General features: G+C 37.5%; 2 protein-coding genes across 4 annotated transcripts; one reads left to right on the top strand and one right to left on the bottom strand.

The window, feature by feature from the left end:
* Nucleotides 1–2,237: 2,237 nt before the first annotated feature.
* fbxo2 (F-box protein 2) lies at nt 2,238–8,630 on the bottom strand. Of its 3 annotated transcripts, XM_084100870.1 has the most exons (7): nt 8,557–8,599; nt 8,017–8,081; nt 6,144–6,245; nt 4,751–4,874; nt 4,465–4,560; nt 4,244–4,382; nt 2,238–2,779 (listed from the first exon to the last, which is right to left on the bottom strand). In XM_084100870.1, the coding sequence occupies exons 4-7, from the start codon at nt 4,846–4,848 to the stop codon at nt 2,645–2,647; spliced, it is 468 nt and encodes a 155-aa protein (XP_083956996.1). In that variant the 5' UTR covers nt 4,849–4,874; nt 6,144–6,245; nt 8,017–8,081; nt 8,557–8,599; the 3' UTR covers nt 2,238–2,644. The 3 variants fall into 3 exon arrangements, with proteins under 3 accessions (XP_083956996.1, XP_083956994.1, XP_083956995.1); XM_084100868.1 differs by lacking the exon at nt 6,144–6,245 and having other exon boundaries at nt 8,557–8,630; XM_084100869.1 differs by lacking the exon at nt 6,144–6,245 and having other exon boundaries at nt 8,017–8,078; nt 8,557–8,626.
* A 2,723-nt stretch (nt 8,631–11,353) lies between these two features.
* On the top strand, nt 11,354–20,890 carry phf13 (PHD finger protein 13). The gene is made up of 5 exons (XM_084100626.1): nt 11,354–11,517; nt 12,267–12,307; nt 14,252–14,353; nt 17,674–18,364; nt 18,603–20,890. Exons 2-5 carry the CDS (start codon nt 12,269–12,271, stop codon nt 18,827–18,829), a joined length of 1,059 nt encoding a protein of 352 aa, XP_083956752.1. The 5' UTR covers nt 11,354–11,517; nt 12,267–12,268; the 3' UTR covers nt 18,830–20,890.
* The last annotated feature ends 241 nt before the right edge of the window (nt 20,891–21,131 follow it).

Raw genomic sequence — 21,131 nt, 5'->3', positions numbered from 1 at the left:
CACCCAAAATTGAAAATGAATTATGTCATTAATTACTAACCCTAATGTTGTTCCAAACCGTTCCAAACAGAATGAGAAGAACTCATGTCAAGGCAAACACTCACTGGTTAGGGTTACGTTACAATGTTACTACTGTATATACCCGTCATTTAAACCTAAATGTATCCGCTGGAGAATGCATGGCTGTATTGGTGCACAAACACAGTACTTGAATTTGAGTGTACAATCACATCGCAAACATTGGGTATTATGTACAAAACCAAAAATATCATCATATTTATCAGAGAACCACCCTGTGAAAAGACATTCATTTACTCTACGGCATGTTAATGCCATCTGTTCAGTTTCATCTTCACTCTCTCATTGTTAATTGTGATGTTTTATATGACATGCAATGTTTATTTTCCTGAATGAGTATTACAGTATGTATGAATGTTTTTTTTGTTTTTTTTTGTGACAATTTGTGAACAGAAGGAAAATAAGGTAGTTGTAATTTTTTTAGTTTATCATTAATTTATTTGTGACATACTTTAATACTGGTTAATGTTCCTTTTACCACAAACAGTTTTTGTTTAAAATTTGGTTATTAAAAATCTTATCTTGGAAAAAATATAAAATGATTTATAGCCTTATTTTCCTGCATCCCACAGTCAGTATACGCTGATAGAAGGGCTTTTGTCAAATAAGACGCCCTCTTGGTTTTTCAATGCAAAACATGTTGGTTTTTCAATGCACATTCTGACCTGATTTTAGATCATTTTAAGCTTTTCACACTACGCTTAACTCCTGGTTATCATCGTTCTAAACCCTGCTTTTAACCCCGGGTAAACCCAAGGTTTAGGAACGTACATTGTGAAACATCAGTTTATGAATTACAAGGACTAATTGTTAACCTCGGCTATAGTATGAGAGTATGAGCAGTGTGAAACGTGAATAAAGATAACCCAGGATTCCGTTTCCGTTTAAGATAACCCAGGATACCTCCTCTTACCCAGGGTTAACTATTTCAAGTGTGAAAAGCCCTTTTTTGAGGAGACTGTAGAGCCAATGGGTGAAGCTTGACGCCCAGCTCCCGCTCACTGGATGGTAATGGGTGGAGCTAGACGGTCCAACCACACCAACCCTATGCTAAACATAACTCCACCCATTAGGTCCACAGAGGTGGAGCTGGACTAGGCCAAGCTCCACCCATTGTGTCCAGAGAGGGGGTAGTGGACGTCATTTGGATCTGCAGTGAGCACCACTTGAGAACTAACACATTGGCTATGTCCAAAATCGAATACTCTTTTGAGTTCCTTATTTTGAATAATTAATTACTTCACGACTGCTAAAAAAGTATGTTCTACATAGTTTGAATGTGTGTAGTATGAATGTAATCCAGATGTACTATATTCGCCATGTTGTCATTATCATGTGACCAACCAGCGTCAGTTATGTTGCTTCACTGCCATTCATAAATCCTCTGCCGTGGCCTCATGACAAAGTGTCCATCGTATGCACACTTCAGATTCTCGCAGGAAGTAGTAGGTCATCCGGTTACTTTTTTGAGTACTGTGAATTCTGACATACTTCTGTCACATACTGTTTTTCTCCTACTGTATAGTATATACACTTTGAGTTCCTTTAGACACGCCCCTCTCCTTCTGCTCCAATCAGACCTCTCTTGTAATTATAACAAGCAGATGTAAACGTATAGCAGTATATAGTTTGTGGTCAGTAAAAAAAAATATATATATATTTTATTTTAAGGAATTATTCAGTAAGGATGCATTAAATTGATCAGAATTGATAATAACTTACTGTTCATCATGGAATCCTGGAAAACGTTTCACGGTTTCCTCAAAAACAGGAATTAACAACTGTTTTCAACATTGATAATAATAGTAAGAAATGTTTCTTGAGCAGCAAATCAGCATATTATAATGATTTCTGAAGGATCATGTGTCACTGAAGGAACATTACATTTCAAAATTACTGTTTTATAAATCAAATAAATGTAGCCTTGATGAGCATAAGACACTTCTTTCAAATACAGTGTAAATACACTTGTCAGTTGAACTCTTAGCAGGGACTGTCTTGTGGCACAGAAACAGAATGTCTGGAAAAAGTGTGCCTGAGGTCTTGCCATGTCCTCATCAGACCTGAACTTGCACACTTGCAGTCCGATGAAAAAAGCCATTTAATGTTGCCAGTTTCCAAGTCATGATATAATAACGCAAATGTTTCAATGCAAGGAAGGTCAGAAACAGATAATGTTTTGCCATTTATTTATTATCATTTTTTATGTGGAATGAGCATGATTATGACCTATTTGGATTATATACCACATTAGAAGATGCTAATTGCATATAGAATCTCTTAGAAGCGCATTATTAATCTAAGATAACTCTATGTAGCTTGCAGGAGCATATAGAGGTAGTTAGTGGTTGAGCAGAACGTTTCTCTAAAGTTCTGAAAAAATAAAGAAATGAATTCTAATCTAGATAGATGCTTTTTTAATGATTAGCATTACATGTTAATCCTTCAGCTATTAGTGTTACACTTGGTTAGTATTACACTTAGTACAGCATGTGCAAAAATAAAAGCAAGCTGCGAGAAAATCTTTTTTTAGACAATCAATCACATATTTTTGTCTGATTGGTGTTTAGAGGTCTACGGTAACAGAACTCCCAGTAACTCTCACTCCATACCAGCCTTTCCAATACTTGGTGTCTTGACCTCCATGTTCAAAAGAGATGAAGCGTAGGCCTGGGCCGTAGTCTGTGAATGTGTGGCTCACCTGTGACAGAAGTGATCAAATAGCGTGTTTGCATGTACAAAACTAAGTTGAACTGAATTAAAACGACAGGCTAATACTTGTATGATGTAGAACCTAAATATACACTCACCTAAAGGATTATTAGGAACACCATACTAATACTGTGTTTGACCCCCTTTCGCCTTCAGAACTGCCTTAATTCTACGTGGCATTGATTCAACAAGGTGCTGAAAGCATTCTTTAGAAATGTTGGCCCATATTGATAGGATAGCATCTTGCAGTTGATGGAGATTTGTGGGATGCACATCCAGCTCCCGTTCCACCACATCCCAAAGATGCTCTATTGGGTTGAGATCTGGTGACTGTGGGGGCCATTTTAGTACAGTGAACTCATTGTCACGTTCAAGAAACCAATTTGAAATGATTCGAGCTTTGTGACATGGTGCATTATCCTGCTGGAAGTAGCCATCAGAGGATGGGTACATGGTGGTCATAAAGGGATGGACATGGTCAGAAACAATGCTCAGGTAGGCCGTGGCATTTAAACGATGCCCAATTGGCACTAAGGGGCCTAAAGTGTGCCAAGAAAACATCCCCCACACCATTACACCACCACCAGCCTGCACAGTGGTAACAAGGCATGATGGATCCATGTTCTCATTCTGTTTACGCCAAATTCTGACTCTACCATCTGAATGTCTCAACAGAAATCGAGGCTCATCAGACCAGGCAACATTTTTCCAGTCTTCAACTGTCCAATTTTGGTGAGTTTGTGCAAATTGTAGCCTCTTTTTCCTATTTGTAGTGGAGATGAGTGGTACCCGGTGGGGTCTTCTGCTGTTGTAGCCCATCCGCCTCAAGGTTGTGCGTGTTGTGGCTTCACAAATGCTTTGCTGCATACCTCGGTTGTAACGAGTGGTTATTTCAGTCAAAGTTGTTCTTCTATCAGCTTGAATCAGTCGGCCCATTCTCCTCTGACCTCTAGCATCATCAAGGCATTTTCGCCCACAGGACTGCCGCATACTGGATGTTTTTCCCTTTTCACACCATTCTTTGTAAACCCCCGAAATGGTTGTGCGTGAAAATCCCAGTAACTGAGCAGATTGTGAAATACTCAGACCGGCCCGTCTGGCACCAACAACCATGCCACGCTCAAAATTGCTTAAATCACCTTTCTTTCCCATTCTGACATTCAGTTTGGAGTTCAGGAGATTGTCTTGACCAGGACCACACCCCTAAATGCATTGAAGCAACTGCTATGTGATTGGTTGATTAGATAATTGCATTAATGAGAAATTGAACAGGTGTTCCTAATAATCCTTTAGGTGAGTGTACTATATAACATGTAGAATAAACAGCTTTAGTTCATTGACATGACTAGTGGTTTGCATAATATTTGTTTTCTATTTTCCTATTCATTTCTTTAAAGCTTTTAAGTGGGTATATTATGTCAAACTGGACTGGACTCAGATTCTGCACTCATACCTTTCTCCAAGAGCAGTCGTCACAGTCAGGGTCAAGGGTCACGTCATCCGGCTTAAATTCTTCAATGACCTCTTGGCTTTCATCAAGTAGGGTCACCGTGAGCTTATAAATGCACCCACAGTCTGTTCGGCTACAGTACCTAAACACTCAAAAGAAATCACTGAATGGACAACGTGACGAAACAAAATTCCTGCCATTATGTCCATAACATCAAGGCTTACCAGTCCTCCACAGTGACAGCCGGCTGTGCGATATCTAAATTTTCGGGGTCGTAGCCTTCTTCCAGCAAGTCAATCACTTGCCTTTTTAGACACGGCCTGGAACAGCGGACAGAAAAAGACGCTGACACACACAGATGTACAATTGATGAATGAACAACACACACCGAAACACAAGCAGGGACAGTGTGAAAAGTGAAACACACATGGATCCTTTTTTCACCCGGCTCTTTTAAAGACTTTATTTTCCTCAAACTTGCCTATTCAGACACTATTCATTCTTTCTTACTCATAAGAGGTGCAGAAGAATTTAGTGATTGATTCATCGTTGTGAGTGTGTTCGCAGTCCGTCATGTCCTCGGACCGCCACTCGTCGCCTCCATTCATTGTCAACTCCCAGTGTTCCAGACCATCTGGTGAAAATACATGTGACAACATATTAGATACATATTAGGGAGGGAGGTTGGGCATGCACCTCCATAAGATTTTTTTTTAAAACAACCCCTTAAACCATGACTTCTGGCAAGTTTTGTGGATAGAAATGGAAATTTTGAGACATACAAATATGACATACCATCAGCAGATTCAAGGCATGATTATTGCAGCACGACCTTGAACTGGTCACAAACAGAAGCCTTGTAGCCTATTCCTCAGGTCTATTAGCCTATTTATAACTACCTAATAGTGTTGTCACGGTACCAAAATTGCAGTATTCGGTACCAATACCAGTGAAAATCCACGGTTCTCAGTACCAATTTCGCAGTCCGTACCACTTTCTCCTTTCCACAAGCGCTTGTTCTCCCGTGGCGTCTGTCGTTGCTATACAACAAATATATGCCTACATTTGAAATAACGAATTTGCACGTGCAAAAAACGCGCTATGTGAACGGCCCCTTATGGCAACGTGACATTAGCCTAATCGAAAATATTTCCATATGTGGCTCTTTCCTCCTTTCTAGTCAACAAGTCGATTCAGAGCCACCGCATTAGCAGCGCCGCCGGTCGCCATGTCTTAGTGTTTTTAGGTGTGTAACGTTAAGTGAATGTCGTGATATTATTGTTCATGTGAAGATTTTGCAGCGGCACTGAAAATCCTGAATACATTGTAGGGGAAACACTGAGATATTTAGGTGGCTACTGATCTGATAGCAAACGAGTTGTACTTCATCTGAAACTACAACATTTAAACAGCATTTTATATTATTTTGTGTTATGCATGCAGTATGACGTTTTAAATGAGCAGTAAGTGATTTCTGAGAAACGCTGTTGAAAGTGGATCACCGTAGTGTCATCAGTGTGGATCAATGTAGAAAGAGAGATGGCTGAGAGACATTACAAAAGAAAATTGGTGAGAGGAATATCACTGGAAAAAGTTATAATCAGGCAAGAGCTTTAGGACCTGTGTTAATGTTAGAAAAGTTTTCCAGTGCTTAATACCCAAGTTTGTTTTGTTGTTTCTGCTCCATACGTGAGTAACATTGGTTTTGCTGTGTTTCACAGAACCAAGATATGCTGTTTTAGCTCTAGCAACGGGACATTTTTGAGTGTCATTGTTTGTCTGGAGCTATTCCAGAAAGCAAGGTTAAAGGGTTAGTTCACCCAAAAAATGTTCCCATAATTTACTCACCCTCAAGCCATCCTAGGTGTATATGAGTTTCTGTTACCTTATGAGTGAATGTTACCTTAGATTTTGAAGCCCAAAAAAGCACATACATCCATCATAAAAGTAATCCATACGGCTCCAGGGGGTTAATAAAGGCCATCTGAAGAGAAGTGATGTGTTTCTGTAAGAAAAATATCCATATTTATAACCTTATAAACTATAATCACTGGCTTCCCGAAACGGCCGTACCCGACGCATGACGTATTGACGAATGTGGAAGCGCAAAGGATAGAGCAAAACAAAACACTGGTCATGAATTGGAAGTCTAAAACGAGGATTTTTAGGATTTCTGAGGATTTCAATATAAGAGAAGAGAAGCATGAGTTTGTTGCCCAGCTCTATTTGTTTGAGCCACTCTTCTCTCACCTAAGCTTACGCTACGTCTACATCCTACGTCATGCGTCGGGTCAGAGGTCACTCTTCCGCCGGAAATAGACTCGCGTACGGCCGTTGCGGGGAGCCAGGGATTATAGTTTATAAAGTTATAAATATGGATATTTTTCTTACAAAAATGCATAGCTTTGCTTCAGAAGGCCTTTATTAACCCACTGGAGCCGTATGGATTTTTTTTTTATGGATGGATGCGCTTTTTTGGGCTTTAAAATCTAAAGTAACATTCACTCCCAATATAAAGCTTGGAAGAGCCAGGATATTTTTAATAAAACTCTGATTGTGTTTGACTGAAAGAAGAAACTCATATACACCTAGGATGGCTTGAGGGAGACCACAAAAAGACATTCTCAACTGAGCGCCGAATCCAGGAGACATCATGGAAATGGACGCTAAGAAGAAGCTTGTAATACTTCTTTCGTTTAATGCCAATTTACATTCTTAGTGCATATCGTCACCTATGGGGCAATTGTGCAATCATTTTTGAATCTTATCTTTTAATTTTCCTTTAATCAGTTTTTTATTACTGTGAGCATAAATTATATTGTTTGTTTGATGCTAAATATATACATTTTTATATTTAACTTTCAAACTTTCAAAGATAATATGACCATATAAGTTTATATGTGTTTGTTTAGCCATTTTACTTCCACATTTGTTGTGAGATGTATCACATATGCATTTTATTATAGAAACACATTACATAGAAAAAATCCCAATTTCATTCAAAAAATCTTTTACTATGGCTATTTACATACCCTGAAAGTTACCTCCGTTTTTGGAACTGAAAGTTGAGGTTATTTGCTTACTCTGAGTAAACTTACCCAGTTATGTCACATAACCTGCTTTCTGGAATACCCTGCAGTTGTGCTGCTGGCGACTAACAACCACCTCTTGCTTGTATGTACTCTTGTGTACTGTATGTTCATTTTTTGTTCTTCCTTGTCATTCGTTCATTATCTTCATTTTATTTTTCGCTAAGCATTATTTTGCTTCACTTCAGCTATGATAGAGAGTCACCCACTCATTTTGGGGGAGGAGCAATGAAGCGAAGGGTGTGTTTGTTTGGGTTGATTTCAAATATCAACAGTGCTTCTCAGAAATCACTTAATGAACATTTAATGAATTTTAATGGAACATTTGTACTTTTAAAAATATATTTGTCACACTACAGGGCTGTTGTGTACTGCTAAAGGTGATTAAAACTGGTTTCCGTTATGCATTGCCTTCCTAAAATCAACCTAAAGGTTTGGGGTTGTCGATGTTGAAAACAGTTGTGGTACTTAATATTTATTTTGAAACCGTGATATATTTTTAAGGATTCTTTGATGAGTAGAAAGTTCAAATGAACAGCATTTATTTGGAATAGAACATGTTAAGACATTATAAATGTCTTTACTGTCACATTTGATAAACTGAATCCATCCTTGCTGAATAAAAGTATTAATTTCCTTAGAAAAAATGTTTAAATGTGTAAATAAATATACATAAATATAACTTACCATCTCCATTAGGATTTTTTAGAAGGTTTCCAGACATTTTGTTGTATCTGCTTTTCCAGTAACTACTAGAGAAAAAGGGCAGATAAAAAAGTGTAAAGAGTGATTTTTTTTACAAATAAAAAGATTTTTAAACTGTTCGTTGCTGTGACTTTTGTATTTTGTATCATTCATACGCCTGGTGTTGATTTCATTTCCTGGATGCTGCAGTAGTGCTTGAGTATTGGATTTCAGAAAATTCATCACCAGGAAACCATGCATAAATTAAAGCCCACTATTAATGCAATGCTAAAGCCGACAACTTTCAACATAACCATTCATTATAAAGCAGCAGTGTTTCTTTACATTTGAATGAGAAGCATTTGCTCAGTGAAAACAGTGAATGAGCTCTAGCTTAGCTCTTTACAGTAAACCGACTCATGTTTCTTGCTGTAGACCTGTTCAGCATAAGGAAGGAGCCTCTGCACATAGATAAAGTACAGTAAATGCATCAAAGCACACACATAAAAAGGTAATGCGTCATTTAAACTGACCAGTACTTACAGTGAGAGTCTGTCCACTCAGCTGAGCCCAGTGCTGTGTGTGTGTTGAGGGCAAGGGCTTCCTGTAATATGATTTCTCTACAGAACTTCTCTGATTGGCAGAATGAGGCACATGGGTCGTCCTACAGCAGCAGCAGTATTGTCTGACACTTCTGCAAGCACATTAGCACAAATGTCACTCAATTTACAGAGGAAAACCACAGCTGAGCTGACATACAGAAAACAGAGGCAATCTTCAACAGCCAACACTATAATTCGTGAAGGGTGGAGAGAACTAATAATCAAGCCGTGTCAAAACCTCTTAATTTTTCATGATGCTAAAATCCATGTCAAAACTGTTAAAGGGGTCATAAACATTTTTTTTATTATTATTATTCTTTTAATATGTTCTTTGAGGTTCAATTATAATGTTAAGTTTTATATATGCAAAAAGTAAAGATTATTTTCAACCTTCATTCTGACCCTATGTCTGAAATGGCGCCTTTAAAGGAATAGTTCATCCAAAAATGAAAATTCTGTCATTAATTACTAACCCTAATGTCATTCCAAACCTGTAAGACTTTCGTTCATCTACGGAACGCGAATGAAGATCTTTTTTATGAAATCTGAGAGTTTTCTGTCCCTCCATTGACAGTTACGCAACTACCACTACTACCACTAATCCATATGAATTGAGAGGTTTAGTCCAGATTTTCTGAGGCGACATGATTGGTTTATATAAAGAACAGATTTAATTTAGGCTTTTATTCACATTTAAACATTGATAAGCGAACATAAATTTAATCTCAACCTAACCTGCTTTACATGCGAGAACAAACCTCATTGGTTTTCGAACGTCAAGCGAACACATTTGAGCTTCCGTTTACCACAACTGATTTGTGAGTTGATGAATCTTTAAATTTGAATAAAAGCCTAAATTCAATCTGTTTACCATATGCAGTGATTATGTCTCTTCAGAAAATTTGGACAAAACCGCTCAATTCATATGGATTAGTTTTATGATCTCTATATGAGCTTTTTGAAGCGTCAAAGTGGTAGTTGCGAAACTGTCAATGAAGGCACAGAAATCTCTCAAATTTCATCAAAAAGTAAGTGAGTAAGTGATGACAGAATTTTCATTTTTGGGTGAACTATCTTTTTAAGGCTGGTTAGTTGTTATGATTGGCTAACGTCATTTCATAGACGCTATTAAAATAAACCATCCACTTGTTTTCTGAAGCTGGGATACTTATGAAGTCTGTACAGAGAGCCAAACGAGCTGTTTAAACTGGAAACATCAAAGTGAATGATGCACTCTTTCTTGTATTCTTGTACTCTTTCATTTGTCCTGTTGTCGACAGACTCAAGTGTGTGAAGTACGTCAGAAACTGAATGTGCATCTGTATACTGTATCCATTATAGAAAGCGTAAGTGATTATAATAGGTTCTATTGGCTCATGACGCGATATGATGCTCACATCCAGTCTAGGCAAATGTTAGCAATTAAGCGTCTGACTGCCAGTGGGCGGGGCCTATGATGCGATGATGTAAAACTATTCGTCGATGTCTTGCTCTAGAGGCAGTCATATGCAAATGTATTTGCTCATGTGACGTCACAGATCTCGCAATATCCAAACGAGCCATTTTTGGAGCTTGATTAAATAAATGCTTTGTTTATAATGAGGAGGACGTTTTAAGCTATGACACTTGCAGGATGTTTTAATGGTATAAAGACAAAGTCAAAAGATCAAGGCAAATTTGATTTCTCATGTCATGGTCCCTTTAAATGTTATATTTGCATAATGAAAGAATGATTCATATTTGCATGTATTACGAACAAATACAGAATTATATTATTAAATGAGACATTTAATTTGAGATTAGTTACCTGAGACAGGTGTACCTGCTTACAAATGTTTTTTTTTTCATATTTATGATTTACTTTTATAAAAACTATAATTTGTTTAAAATGGCCCTGTGTGAAATAATGTAATACAATAATGCTAATAAAACTTTTGAGATGAACTGAAGTGAATTGGTCACCTGAAAGAAGGATGTGTGATAAAATAAAAAAGTAATTTGAGCTGATCATTCTGCTGTCAAAGGGAAAATTATTGGAAAGTGAGAACCTACATCTTGATTTTGGTTCTATAATAATAATGTATAGATCACAATGTGGCATAAAAAAGAATAGTCTGAGTCACGTTGTCATTCAGTGGCATGTCATTGGTTTCTAACTCATGGTTCATTAACACTGTCGTTAAGTGATTATTCAGATCTAATCTCTTTTACTCAGAGATGCTGTAAATTACTTTTTTGGAATACAAACATATCTCAAACATGACTAATAAAATTTTCTATAAATAGATATTAATTTATTGTTGCCATACGATGTGTAAATATAGGTTTAAATTTGTAGACTGTCATTTTGCATAATGTGTTTTAGACTTGAGTATTATGAGAGTAAAAAACTTTTTCTGCTAATATTTATTGCAGTATTTTTCTGTTTAAAAATATCTAAACATAATCTGACAGTTAAAGTGTAAAATAAATTAGATGTGTTCTGTACGTAAAATTTAGACACTCAAGTCACAGACGTACACAGTAACAAACTCATTTTTGTTTTGTTTGAAAAGTGTATTTGTGCTATATTTCATTAAAAATAAATATCACTTGGTTTGATTTTTTTGTTATCTAATGTCCTTCTAAGTGTATAATATACACATTTTAAGTGAATATTATATTTCTGGCCAGTAAACTGACCTATAGATGGGTGATTCATATGAATCAAATGGGGACTTTTATTTTGGCAGATTAGCAGATCTGTCTGTCTGGGTTTCACCCATCACAGCTTCATCACATTCGGACATATTTCATCACTGTTTCCCATCACTCCTGCCACTGTCATCGCCGGTTTTTCGATCCAGGATAATTATCTGCCTCTTTACCGTCGCGTAGTCCACTATCTGTGTTTCAGCAGCAGGTAAACGTGAATAAAACACCATAAACACACACATCAGTCACAACAATGTTAGCATGACGGCTAGCCAATTAGCAAGTTCCAGCAGGGGAAGAAAAAAGTGGATCAACTTTTGTTTAAAGACATTACAGTTCGAGCTAGTTGAGTATTTAGATGTGCAATATTAGATATTGGTTATAATTGGTGTGTTATGGATGATATGGTGTTATTAAACTTAATAGATCAGGTCTGTAGTGCTAGCAGGCAGGCTAAATGAGCTCGAAGATTGCCCATCAAAAATATTAAAAAACATATTTTTCAATAAAATAACCCATAAACATAACATATCTTTCAGATGAGTCCAATTACAGATGTGAAGATGAATATATAAAGTAGTCAGATTAGTTAAATGTGTTTTTGCAGTTTATTTAGGTGTGGAGATACATGCCGTGACTCTGTGCATTATATAATCTCATAAATTATTTTAAAACTTTTTCATTAGTCTGACAAGATTCATCTATTTAGTGATCGATTAAACTCAACAGCTATTCTAAGGTTTTTAATTAACTGTTTGGTCCAGTCAGATGTTGCATCGATGAAATGCTACAAATGTTATCATAACTGATAGAATGTACATTATGCATCATTACAGGAAAGTGTAATTCGATATAATTGCATTTTATGTGTTGTTATGACGATATATGTGTCATGATGTGAGTCGCATGTTGTTGAAAATGTGATCATAAACTAAAACAGCTTTTTTTACACTATAGAAATGGATAACAGCTCGACGACTTGTCCATTTGACACACAGGTAAAACATATTTTGATTTTCTAATTTTATATCAATATTTGAAGTTTTTAATTAATATTATTTTGCGTGATTTTGCTGTATGAGTACATTTCGTTGTCATCTCAGTTTTTCCGCATGAATATGTTTTCATATTAATCCTCTTTGGATGTGTAAGTTAGCTTAAAATAGGCTTTCCTCGTTTAAAACTGTACGCAATGTATGCTCATCATCACATCGAAAATATGTACATATCTTATTTCAGTGCTTTTACTTATTTATTTACCAATTTGATCTCTGGTAATAATTAAAGTCATGAAAGGAAGTGTCATTGTTTTTAGGCTATCTCAGTAGCAATGGCTGGCTAACTCATTAGATGCTGTTTAAGTTGATTAAATGAAAGTTTTTGTTCTGCTTTTCTTCATCGTTTTCACAGCCTTAATAAGAGATGTATTTCGTTACACTCGTTGTTTTCGTTCTCTTTTTGCCTGTGCATGGAGTTGCTAACAAGCCTTTTAGCCTTCGGTCACATTAATAAATAAGATTTTGCATCTAAGTTTTTGTTTTGTTGATGCAAACGGCGTTCAATATATCAGGCGAATTCAAATTGTTGTCGATCGTGTAATTGAATGACGGTGATGATGTGTCATTAGTTATCGAATATTTGCACAGTTGACAGAGCCAGTGCGCAAAATTGCGAATGCGCATGCGCGCACATTGCTTCACTCCCACAGCGTCTGGTTGAGAAAGTAAAGCACTGCTTTCATTAAGAAATTTAATGGGAGTGGATGGGCACTAAAAGGTTCTTTTGGCATGATTTGTTTGTTGTAATTATCTGGTGGAGATTTCTTTGGAGAATCATGGGTAAAGTAGTTTTTCACCAGGAATTCTGTTAACATGGTTATTTTAAAAACAAGTTGAAATAATGTTGGCTGATGGCTTCAACAAAAGCAATTACCATCAATTAACAATCTCATAGCTCACTGTCAGTCTGTTTTTAAAGGGTTATAACAAGTTATTGTTAAAAATCAGTTCCCCTTTGGAAAAAAATAATGGGATTTTGAGTTCTGTAACCTGACTGTTGCACTCTATAAATAGACAAATACAAGTAAACTGTTCTGTGTTGATTCTCCTGAAAAGTGCAAACACTTTTGCTCTCTAATGCATTCATAACATTGTGTTTGTTTGAACATCACGACCAGCCCGACACAGCAGTGACTCAGCTAATGACCAATGGCCTGTGTTTGGGGTGGGACTACCCATTTGAAAGCAGTCATTAGTTGTTTTTTTAAAATCCATTTGGTGGTGTTAGTGATGTAGAAATTACACATTTTAACTAATGTAATCCTGAGTCATTTTGTTTCATGTTTTACTCTTTCAAACTTGGCTTAACATGGTGCACTATTAAACATAGGTTTAATAGTGTTCTGTGATTGTACAAAGTGCATGGATATTTAATTAGGCATGCATTGCTTCGTTTCTGATTGGTTGTCTTTTGCTTAACGACATTTAGCACTGCAATTTGGGCATAATCTAATGCTGAAAGTGGTGCTAAAGCTTTTAAAAAGTGTGAAATTGTGCTCTAAAAGTGGTATTAAAGGAATAGTTCACTTTAAAATGAAAATTCTGTCATCATATACTCACCCTCATGTTGTTTCAAACCTGTATGAATTTCTTTCTTCTGCTGAACAGAAAGGAAGATATTTAGAAGAAATAACCAGGCAGTTTCTGGGTCCCAAAATATACTATGGAAATGGAAGTCAATGGGACCTAGAAACTGTCTGGTTACTGACATTCTTCTAAATATCTTCCTTTGTGTTCAGCAGAAGAAAGAAATTCATACAGGTTTGAAACAACATGAGGGTGAGTATATGACAGAATTTTCATTTTAAAGTGAACTATTCCTTTAACTTTGTAAAAAATAAAAAAGTATGTGTTGAAATGACTACTTTTCTGTTTTTATTGCAGGGCTACAGTTCAACATTTAAGCGTAAACGAACAGTGGAAGATTTCAACAAGTTCTGCACATTTGTGCTGGCATATGCTGGTTATATTCCGTATCCACAGGAGGTGAGTATTATCATGTCTTAGTGATGTAACTGGGAGGAGATTGTGGTAAAAATGATACTCATTGTGCTTGTACGTTTGCTAGAAAGTTCTGTCAGTGTTGCAGGGTGAAGCGGCCTTGCATTTCCTCAAGATCGCTCAACGATCTGACACATCCGACCTCCAGAGGTTCCTATCCTTGGCAGTGGTGTGGCACTGGGTGCTTTTTCTTTTTTTTTTGGTGGCACAACCCCTTATGAGCTGCTTTGCTGTTGATGCTCTTGTTTGATCCACAGAAATGGTGGTGGCTCTTATGTCACGGCCGCTGAGAGACATCTCCCTCCAAAAAAACCTCAGCCCTCCCTCCCAGGGTAAGAGGGCCACTCAAGTCTCCTCATTCTCATCTCAGACCCTGTCTCTAAGTGCCATTCTTCACAACAGCAGTGTGTGTGCATCCACAAACACTTCAGTTTCAGGACTTTCCTTTAATGGATCCTTCAATGGATGGAGGCTAAATCGCGGAAACTCTGTTGCAGGGAAATGCATGAGGGCCGATAATAGCTCCAAGTGTTCCAAAACCTAGTGAGCTGCCTGCTCTCTACATAGGCTGCTGCCTTCTAAGGAAGCATCCTAACTGCTAAAATAAAGTCCATGGGACACTCAACTCTCAATTGACACTTGCATGTTGTTTAAAATGAAATTATGTAACAAATATTGGGTAAAGTAGTCAGTTTTGGGTGCCAAATAGTCATTGAGGAAGGATGAATGACGTCACACCAACATGGTGGCACCCTGGTAGATACACCAAAGACTATAGAATTACACAGGACGCGTCACTTGTATTGTTTTGAATGGGGAAAAGTGCAACGCTCAATATGGCGGAATAAGTCCTGCCTTCTAAATAAGAGCTAATCGTTAAAAGCTCCGGAGTCAGTCAGACTCGCGCTTCCACTGCGCATTAGCTTGATCCAGCCTGAAAAATGTAATTTTCTGTCATGATTTGAGTGTTTAGAAACTAAATTTATGAGACGGTTGTTGTCAGATTTCATTGGTGATTTTAAATATGAAATTTAATCATAAGCTTGCTTGGCGAACAGTTTTGGAGAATTTGATGTTCCCCCATTCAAAAAGATAGGAGCAGCATTGCATGCCTGAGAGGCATTTCAAAGATGGCCGCCGAGTGGAATTACTTGTCTTAAAGGGACTTTGGATATACTCAGTGATATATACATTCACTTTTAAGCAAATAAAAAGCTGCGCAGAGTCAAACTTCTTACTTTTAGGATATAAATGTTTATTGAAATAGGTGTGTAAAACCCAGTGAATTATTTGTTTTTTGGTCTTTGTTGTTGACGGTCAAACACTGACCAAATGGTACAGCTGCTTTTTTGTTTCCAAGTCGTCATCTGAGTATAGGGCATATACTTCCAACTTTATGGTTAGAAATTACAGATATCTAGTAGAAATACACAGTTCAGTCATGAAACTATAGATGGCGCTAGCTGGTCCTTAACTCAATCTGCTTGCAATCACATCTATAGGACACAGCTGATTGGTTCCTGCTGTATCAGGAGCCAATGAGATCGCTGCTCAACCTTCAAATACTTGGTCAGCATTTGCTGTAGAAGTTGCAGTGCGCTTTCAGAAACCCTCCACCTTCCCCAGCTCCACCTGTATAAATCTGCTACGGGTAATTCATGTACGCTATATTGTACAGCAGCAGCAGCATATCTTACTTCCTCACACTAGTGTGTTGTGTATGTATTGGCAGTAGCAAGTCCTGTACTTGCTCTGCAGCACCATCAGTGTAGCAGATCTATTCCGCCAAGACCAAACATATAAACATTGTCATATCCTTTACCATGCCAAACACTAAGAGAATTGTCATGACAGAAATATCCTACTTAAGGCTTTTGTTCTGCCATGTTGATTGAGCTTGTTGCAATGCATTCTGGGTATGCTTTCTTTGTGAATATATCTTTGAAGCTAGCACTTTTTGGAACAGCTTTCATGTCAAAAAATGTCTGCTGTCTGAAATGATGTCTAGGTAGGCAACTCACTATGTTTTGGAACAGCTAGTGCATTCATAATGTTTTCACATCCTTTCAGCTTATAGAGTCTGTGTTTTTGGAAAGATCATTTATTCTTTATTTGCTTACTACTTGCTTTGTTTTCGCAGGCTACTCAGCACAAAGGAGACATAGCACTTCATAGCACACAAATAATGATGGCTTTAATAACAAAGAAACAAACAGTAAATGAGGGTATAAACAAAAGTAAGTGTAGACAGAGATGAACCCGTGAGAAATGCTCCAAAATAATCCACCATTGATGTGGGATCCATGTGTTTCTGAGCTCATTAGTCGTGACTAAGAAAGCTGATTAAGGTTTGACAGCAAAATGAGGGGGAGGTTTTAAATTCTCTGAACATACAGTGGAAATTCATAAACCTGCCATTTTTGTGCCTTATTTTTACAGCATGCAGTCATTCTTGGATTTCATTGTGCAGGCGCTTGCATTTCTGATGACCCGTAATTTATGTTTTTCTTAGGTGGTAGCCATTAACTTTAGGAGTGACTCTACAAAAGCGTTGCTTGGCACTTTGCTTCTCTTACCCTGGTTTGTGATAGGCATTTTTCTTTTTACCAGTTGGTGTCTGTTGGCGTTCATGTAATTTTTCATGTAATTGCTTGGCTTTTAGTGCTAAAACACTAAACTGGTCAATTGATCTAATAAAGAATTGTTGAGATTTTTACTATTACATATTCTTTACATTTTAGCCTTTATCAGACTCTCTTTCTCTTTCTTTTTCTCTTTCTCTTTCTCCTCTTTCTCCCCTCTCTCTCTCTCTCTCTCTCAATATATATATAGCACTACTCAAGCTCAGATGGCTACAAAATTTTATTAGCAGTGTTTCTTCAGGCTTGAGCAAATCGTTTCTAATAAAATTTCATAATGATGCAACTGTGAGTAGTGTGTGGGATTTATACATTTTATATTGGACTTTTATCCAATGCACCTACAAATGATTCGGGTGTGTGAGGCACTATATTTTCTATTTAGTCTTTATCAAACTGCAAAATGTGAAATGTTTCATCTTAGAGATCTTGATTTGTAGGCAGTTTCATCTTGCGCCAGTGTGGTCTGCATTTCTTGTCATTACAAATATTGCTCCATAACCAGCAGGATTTGTGGGTGTGGATGATTTTCACCATAAGTCTTTGAAACATGCAGTGAAGTTATTTGGTCACTGTTTGCTCATCTTCAGACTTCAGACCGATGTTTCAGTCCAAGAAATTCAGTGCATTGGTGGTTAAAATAGTGTTTTCTATTGCTGTCCACAGGAGGCACACTTGAGGAACAGCTCTAGTCCTCCTAATAGCACCGGCAGCACTGCAGACAGTGACGGATGGGAGAACCAGAGGCTGGGATGTGACCTCTCGTCTCCGGACGAGCCCCCACCCAAAAACCGCAAGAGCTTTGCTGGATTCAAGAGACCCGCGAGCGAGGATTCAGAGCCCCAGAAACGTCCTAAGTCAGCAGGTCTTCTCCTGGAGGGTCGAACGAAGGCTGACAAGGTGAAGAAGAAGAAGAAGAAGCTGAGGAAGAGTAAGGATGAGGAATTGAGATCTTTCGCTCCATTTACTACTCATAGTGCTGAAGGTGAGATCGGCAATTTTGGATGTACCATCAAAGAAGAACCAGAAGATTACTTCAGCATCTCAGTACCCACCGCTGGCATGGGTAGCGACCAGCCTACGCACACTGGCACGTGTTCAAAACCTGCCTATAGTTCACCGGGCAGCGCAACGTGGAAAGAGGAGCCTGATATTGGCCGTCCATGCTGGGACGGTTTTAAAAGTTCAGGTCCAGAGTCGGAGGATGTCGAGAAACCCTCACAACCTAAAGAAGAGTCCATAGTCTTGAAAGTTGAAGGTTTTCCTGGTAAAAGGACTGTGGTCCGCCAGGGAAAACAGGTGGTATTTAGAGATGAGGATGGATCGGGAGACGATGAGGACATCATGGTTGATTCAGGTAAGAAGAAGGTTTCCTCTTGTTGTCTAGTTTGCTATTTTTAAAAGTAGAGGGTAATCGTTTATATATCGTATTAAAATTGCAATCACAATCATTTCCTCTTGGAGTTTGGCATTGTCAAAAGTAGATTGCAATCGTATTACGGTATATATGCAAATGCGGTCGCAATAATTTCCTCTTGGAGTTTGGCATTGTTCGCAATCGTATATATTTGAATTTACTGTCTTTCTCATTGCAGATGATGACTCTTGGGACCTAGTGACATGTTTCTGCATGAAGCCGTTCGCAGGGCGGGCTATGATCGAATGCAACCAGTGCAACACCTGGATCCACCTTTCATGTGCCAAAATCCGTAAGTCCAACGTCCCAGAGACGTACATCTGCCAGAGGTGCAAAGACACAAAGTTTGACATACGCCGCTCCAATCGCTCACGAGTGGGCACTCGAAAACACCTTCTCGACTGATGCCGCTCCTCTCGTTCACAGAAACTCATAAAGTTGTCTTCTTAAAGGGGAGACTCAATGAGTACAGATGAGGACCTGCGTCACGTTTTTCTGTTCCTGTTTTTAATATTTCTCACCTTCCTAAATGTTTGCGTCTGGCAATCAATACTCAGATGATGCATTAATGAGAGCAGATTTCCGCCATACGGACGGCTGGAGTTGTGACGGTACTTGCCTGAAGGTATTACACAATCAGAGTTGTGCTGGAAAGAAGGGATCGGGGTGTCGGATTGCAACTTTTTTTTTTAAGAACAAAGTGGTAGCTAGAGATGCCCCTTTGTACCCATAGCTTTCAAAAGTAGGTGTATTTGTTAAAGTATGTATATTCTATGAAATAACCATAAGATATTTGTTTCAAGGTGTTTAGACTCGCCATTTTGTGTGGATCTTTTCTGAGACCACCAAATGTGTATGAGGCAAAGAGTTCTGTTTGTTGGATAATGTTGATCGAAGTTTTCGTCAGCAGTCACTGATGCTTTAGAGTGAAACATCAGAAACGGTTCATGCTACATTGTGGTATTTTCTTTTTTTCTTTTTAAAGAACATTGAAACAAACGGATGATAACAAGAGACGGTGTTATTTTGATTTATGAAGCCTGATAGTTTCTGCCTTTTTTTGAACGAGAAACTTTTTGTTTGCATGTTGTAATATTTGACTAAACTGGTTATTTTTTCATGTCTTTTTTTCTGCAATTAGTAAAATATGTACATTTTTTGATAGTCGTTACAGGTTAGGGAAGGGATATTTTTTACTGGGTGAATCTCAGAATCTTACAAAACACATGTCACATTTCACCCCATTTGATATGTTGGCATAAATTAATACTATTTTTAGGAACATAATGGTTTTTTTTTAACTTCGAATTCATGTAATGTTTCTGGGTATTTTGCTTTTTTTCCCCCATTATTCTCAGTGGTGATTCTATTTATACTGTCGTGACGGTAAGAAACTTTCTTTATTCTTTAATTTTGTTTTCATGAAAATAGTCACACAATGCAATTTTTTGTGGTGAAATATTACCCTGGCGTGTTCTTGTCAGGTTCTGTGAGTTTTACTTAACTGCCAAAGGGAAGAACTTTTTTTTTTTTACCTTTATATACTGAAATCCTATGGCTTTCTTAGTAGTATTCACATTAACATTCAAAGCAGTGCCAGTGTTTGATCTACAAATCTTGGCTCTTCAAAACTCTCTGGTGGAGCTTGTAATAGAAGGAATCATTCATGAGGGTGTATTTCTAGTTAACCACTGTGACCCGTCTAACCTGGTTATTAATCGATGAGTCTGGTTCATGTTCATAGGCATGCTCAGATAAAAATGTGATTGTGTCCTATTAGCTGTTAAAGTCCCATCAAAAAACATTGTGCATTTTTTTTTTTTTTTATCTCATGTGAGTTTGATGTCATCTCAGAATGTACTGTTCTGATTGATGAGATAAACACTGCAGAGGAGATATATTATTTGGCACTTTAGTATGGATATTTGCAGAACTTTTTGGTATATGTTAATGTAAATTTAGACAAATAACTCTGATAGTTCATAGTTGTGAAATTGGCCTCATCTTATTTTCTAACGAGTCAGTTGACTATCCACAGTGATATTTTTTTTGTGATGCACATTGAAACTGGATATTCTTTAAACCCGTACTTTGGGTACAGTTTGTCTTCCCATCTAAGGACATACTGGGAAGGTGTAATTTGCAGGCCTAGATTAAACAAGCTATTTGTTCATTGTTTTGTGGAAAAAAGTGTCGCTTGTAAATTGAATTGCTTATGTTGCTGCTTTCTTTTCTTTTTTTTTAACCATTTATTAAGGGTTCATGGATGATGGTTCTGTACATTTTGTTGTATGTAGTATGATGTTAATATTTCAGGGCTGTTTGTGCAAGAGAGAAGAACCGCTAAAGTTTGAGCTTGCACTGTTACGCTGAGGGAGATTCTGAGTCCAATGAAAAGAAAGAGAGAGATGTTTCTGTGAAACTTCATGTAAACTTGTAAATAAAGAGATGATGATTTTAATGACATTTCATTTGAGCCATATCATTCTTATGTAGAAGCTGTAATATATATTATATAAAGAAAATAACTGTAGAATTAAGATGTACATTTACATTTATGCATTTGGCAGACGCTTTTATCCAAAGCGACTTACATTGCATTTCAAGGTACACATTTACATTCTTATCAGTTCTTGCTTTCCCTGGGAGTCGAACCCATGACCTTGGCGTTGCAAGCGCCAACACTGTTTGAGCTACAGGAAAGCTT

Source organism: Abramis brama, assembly GCF_963993115.1.
Source record: "Abramis brama genome assembly, chromosome: 23".
Lineage (NCBI taxonomy): Eukaryota > Metazoa > Chordata > Actinopteri > Cypriniformes > Leuciscidae > Abramis > Abramis brama.
The sequence above is the reverse complement of the archived record's forward strand: the minus strand, read 5'-3'. Positions and strand labels throughout refer to the sequence as shown.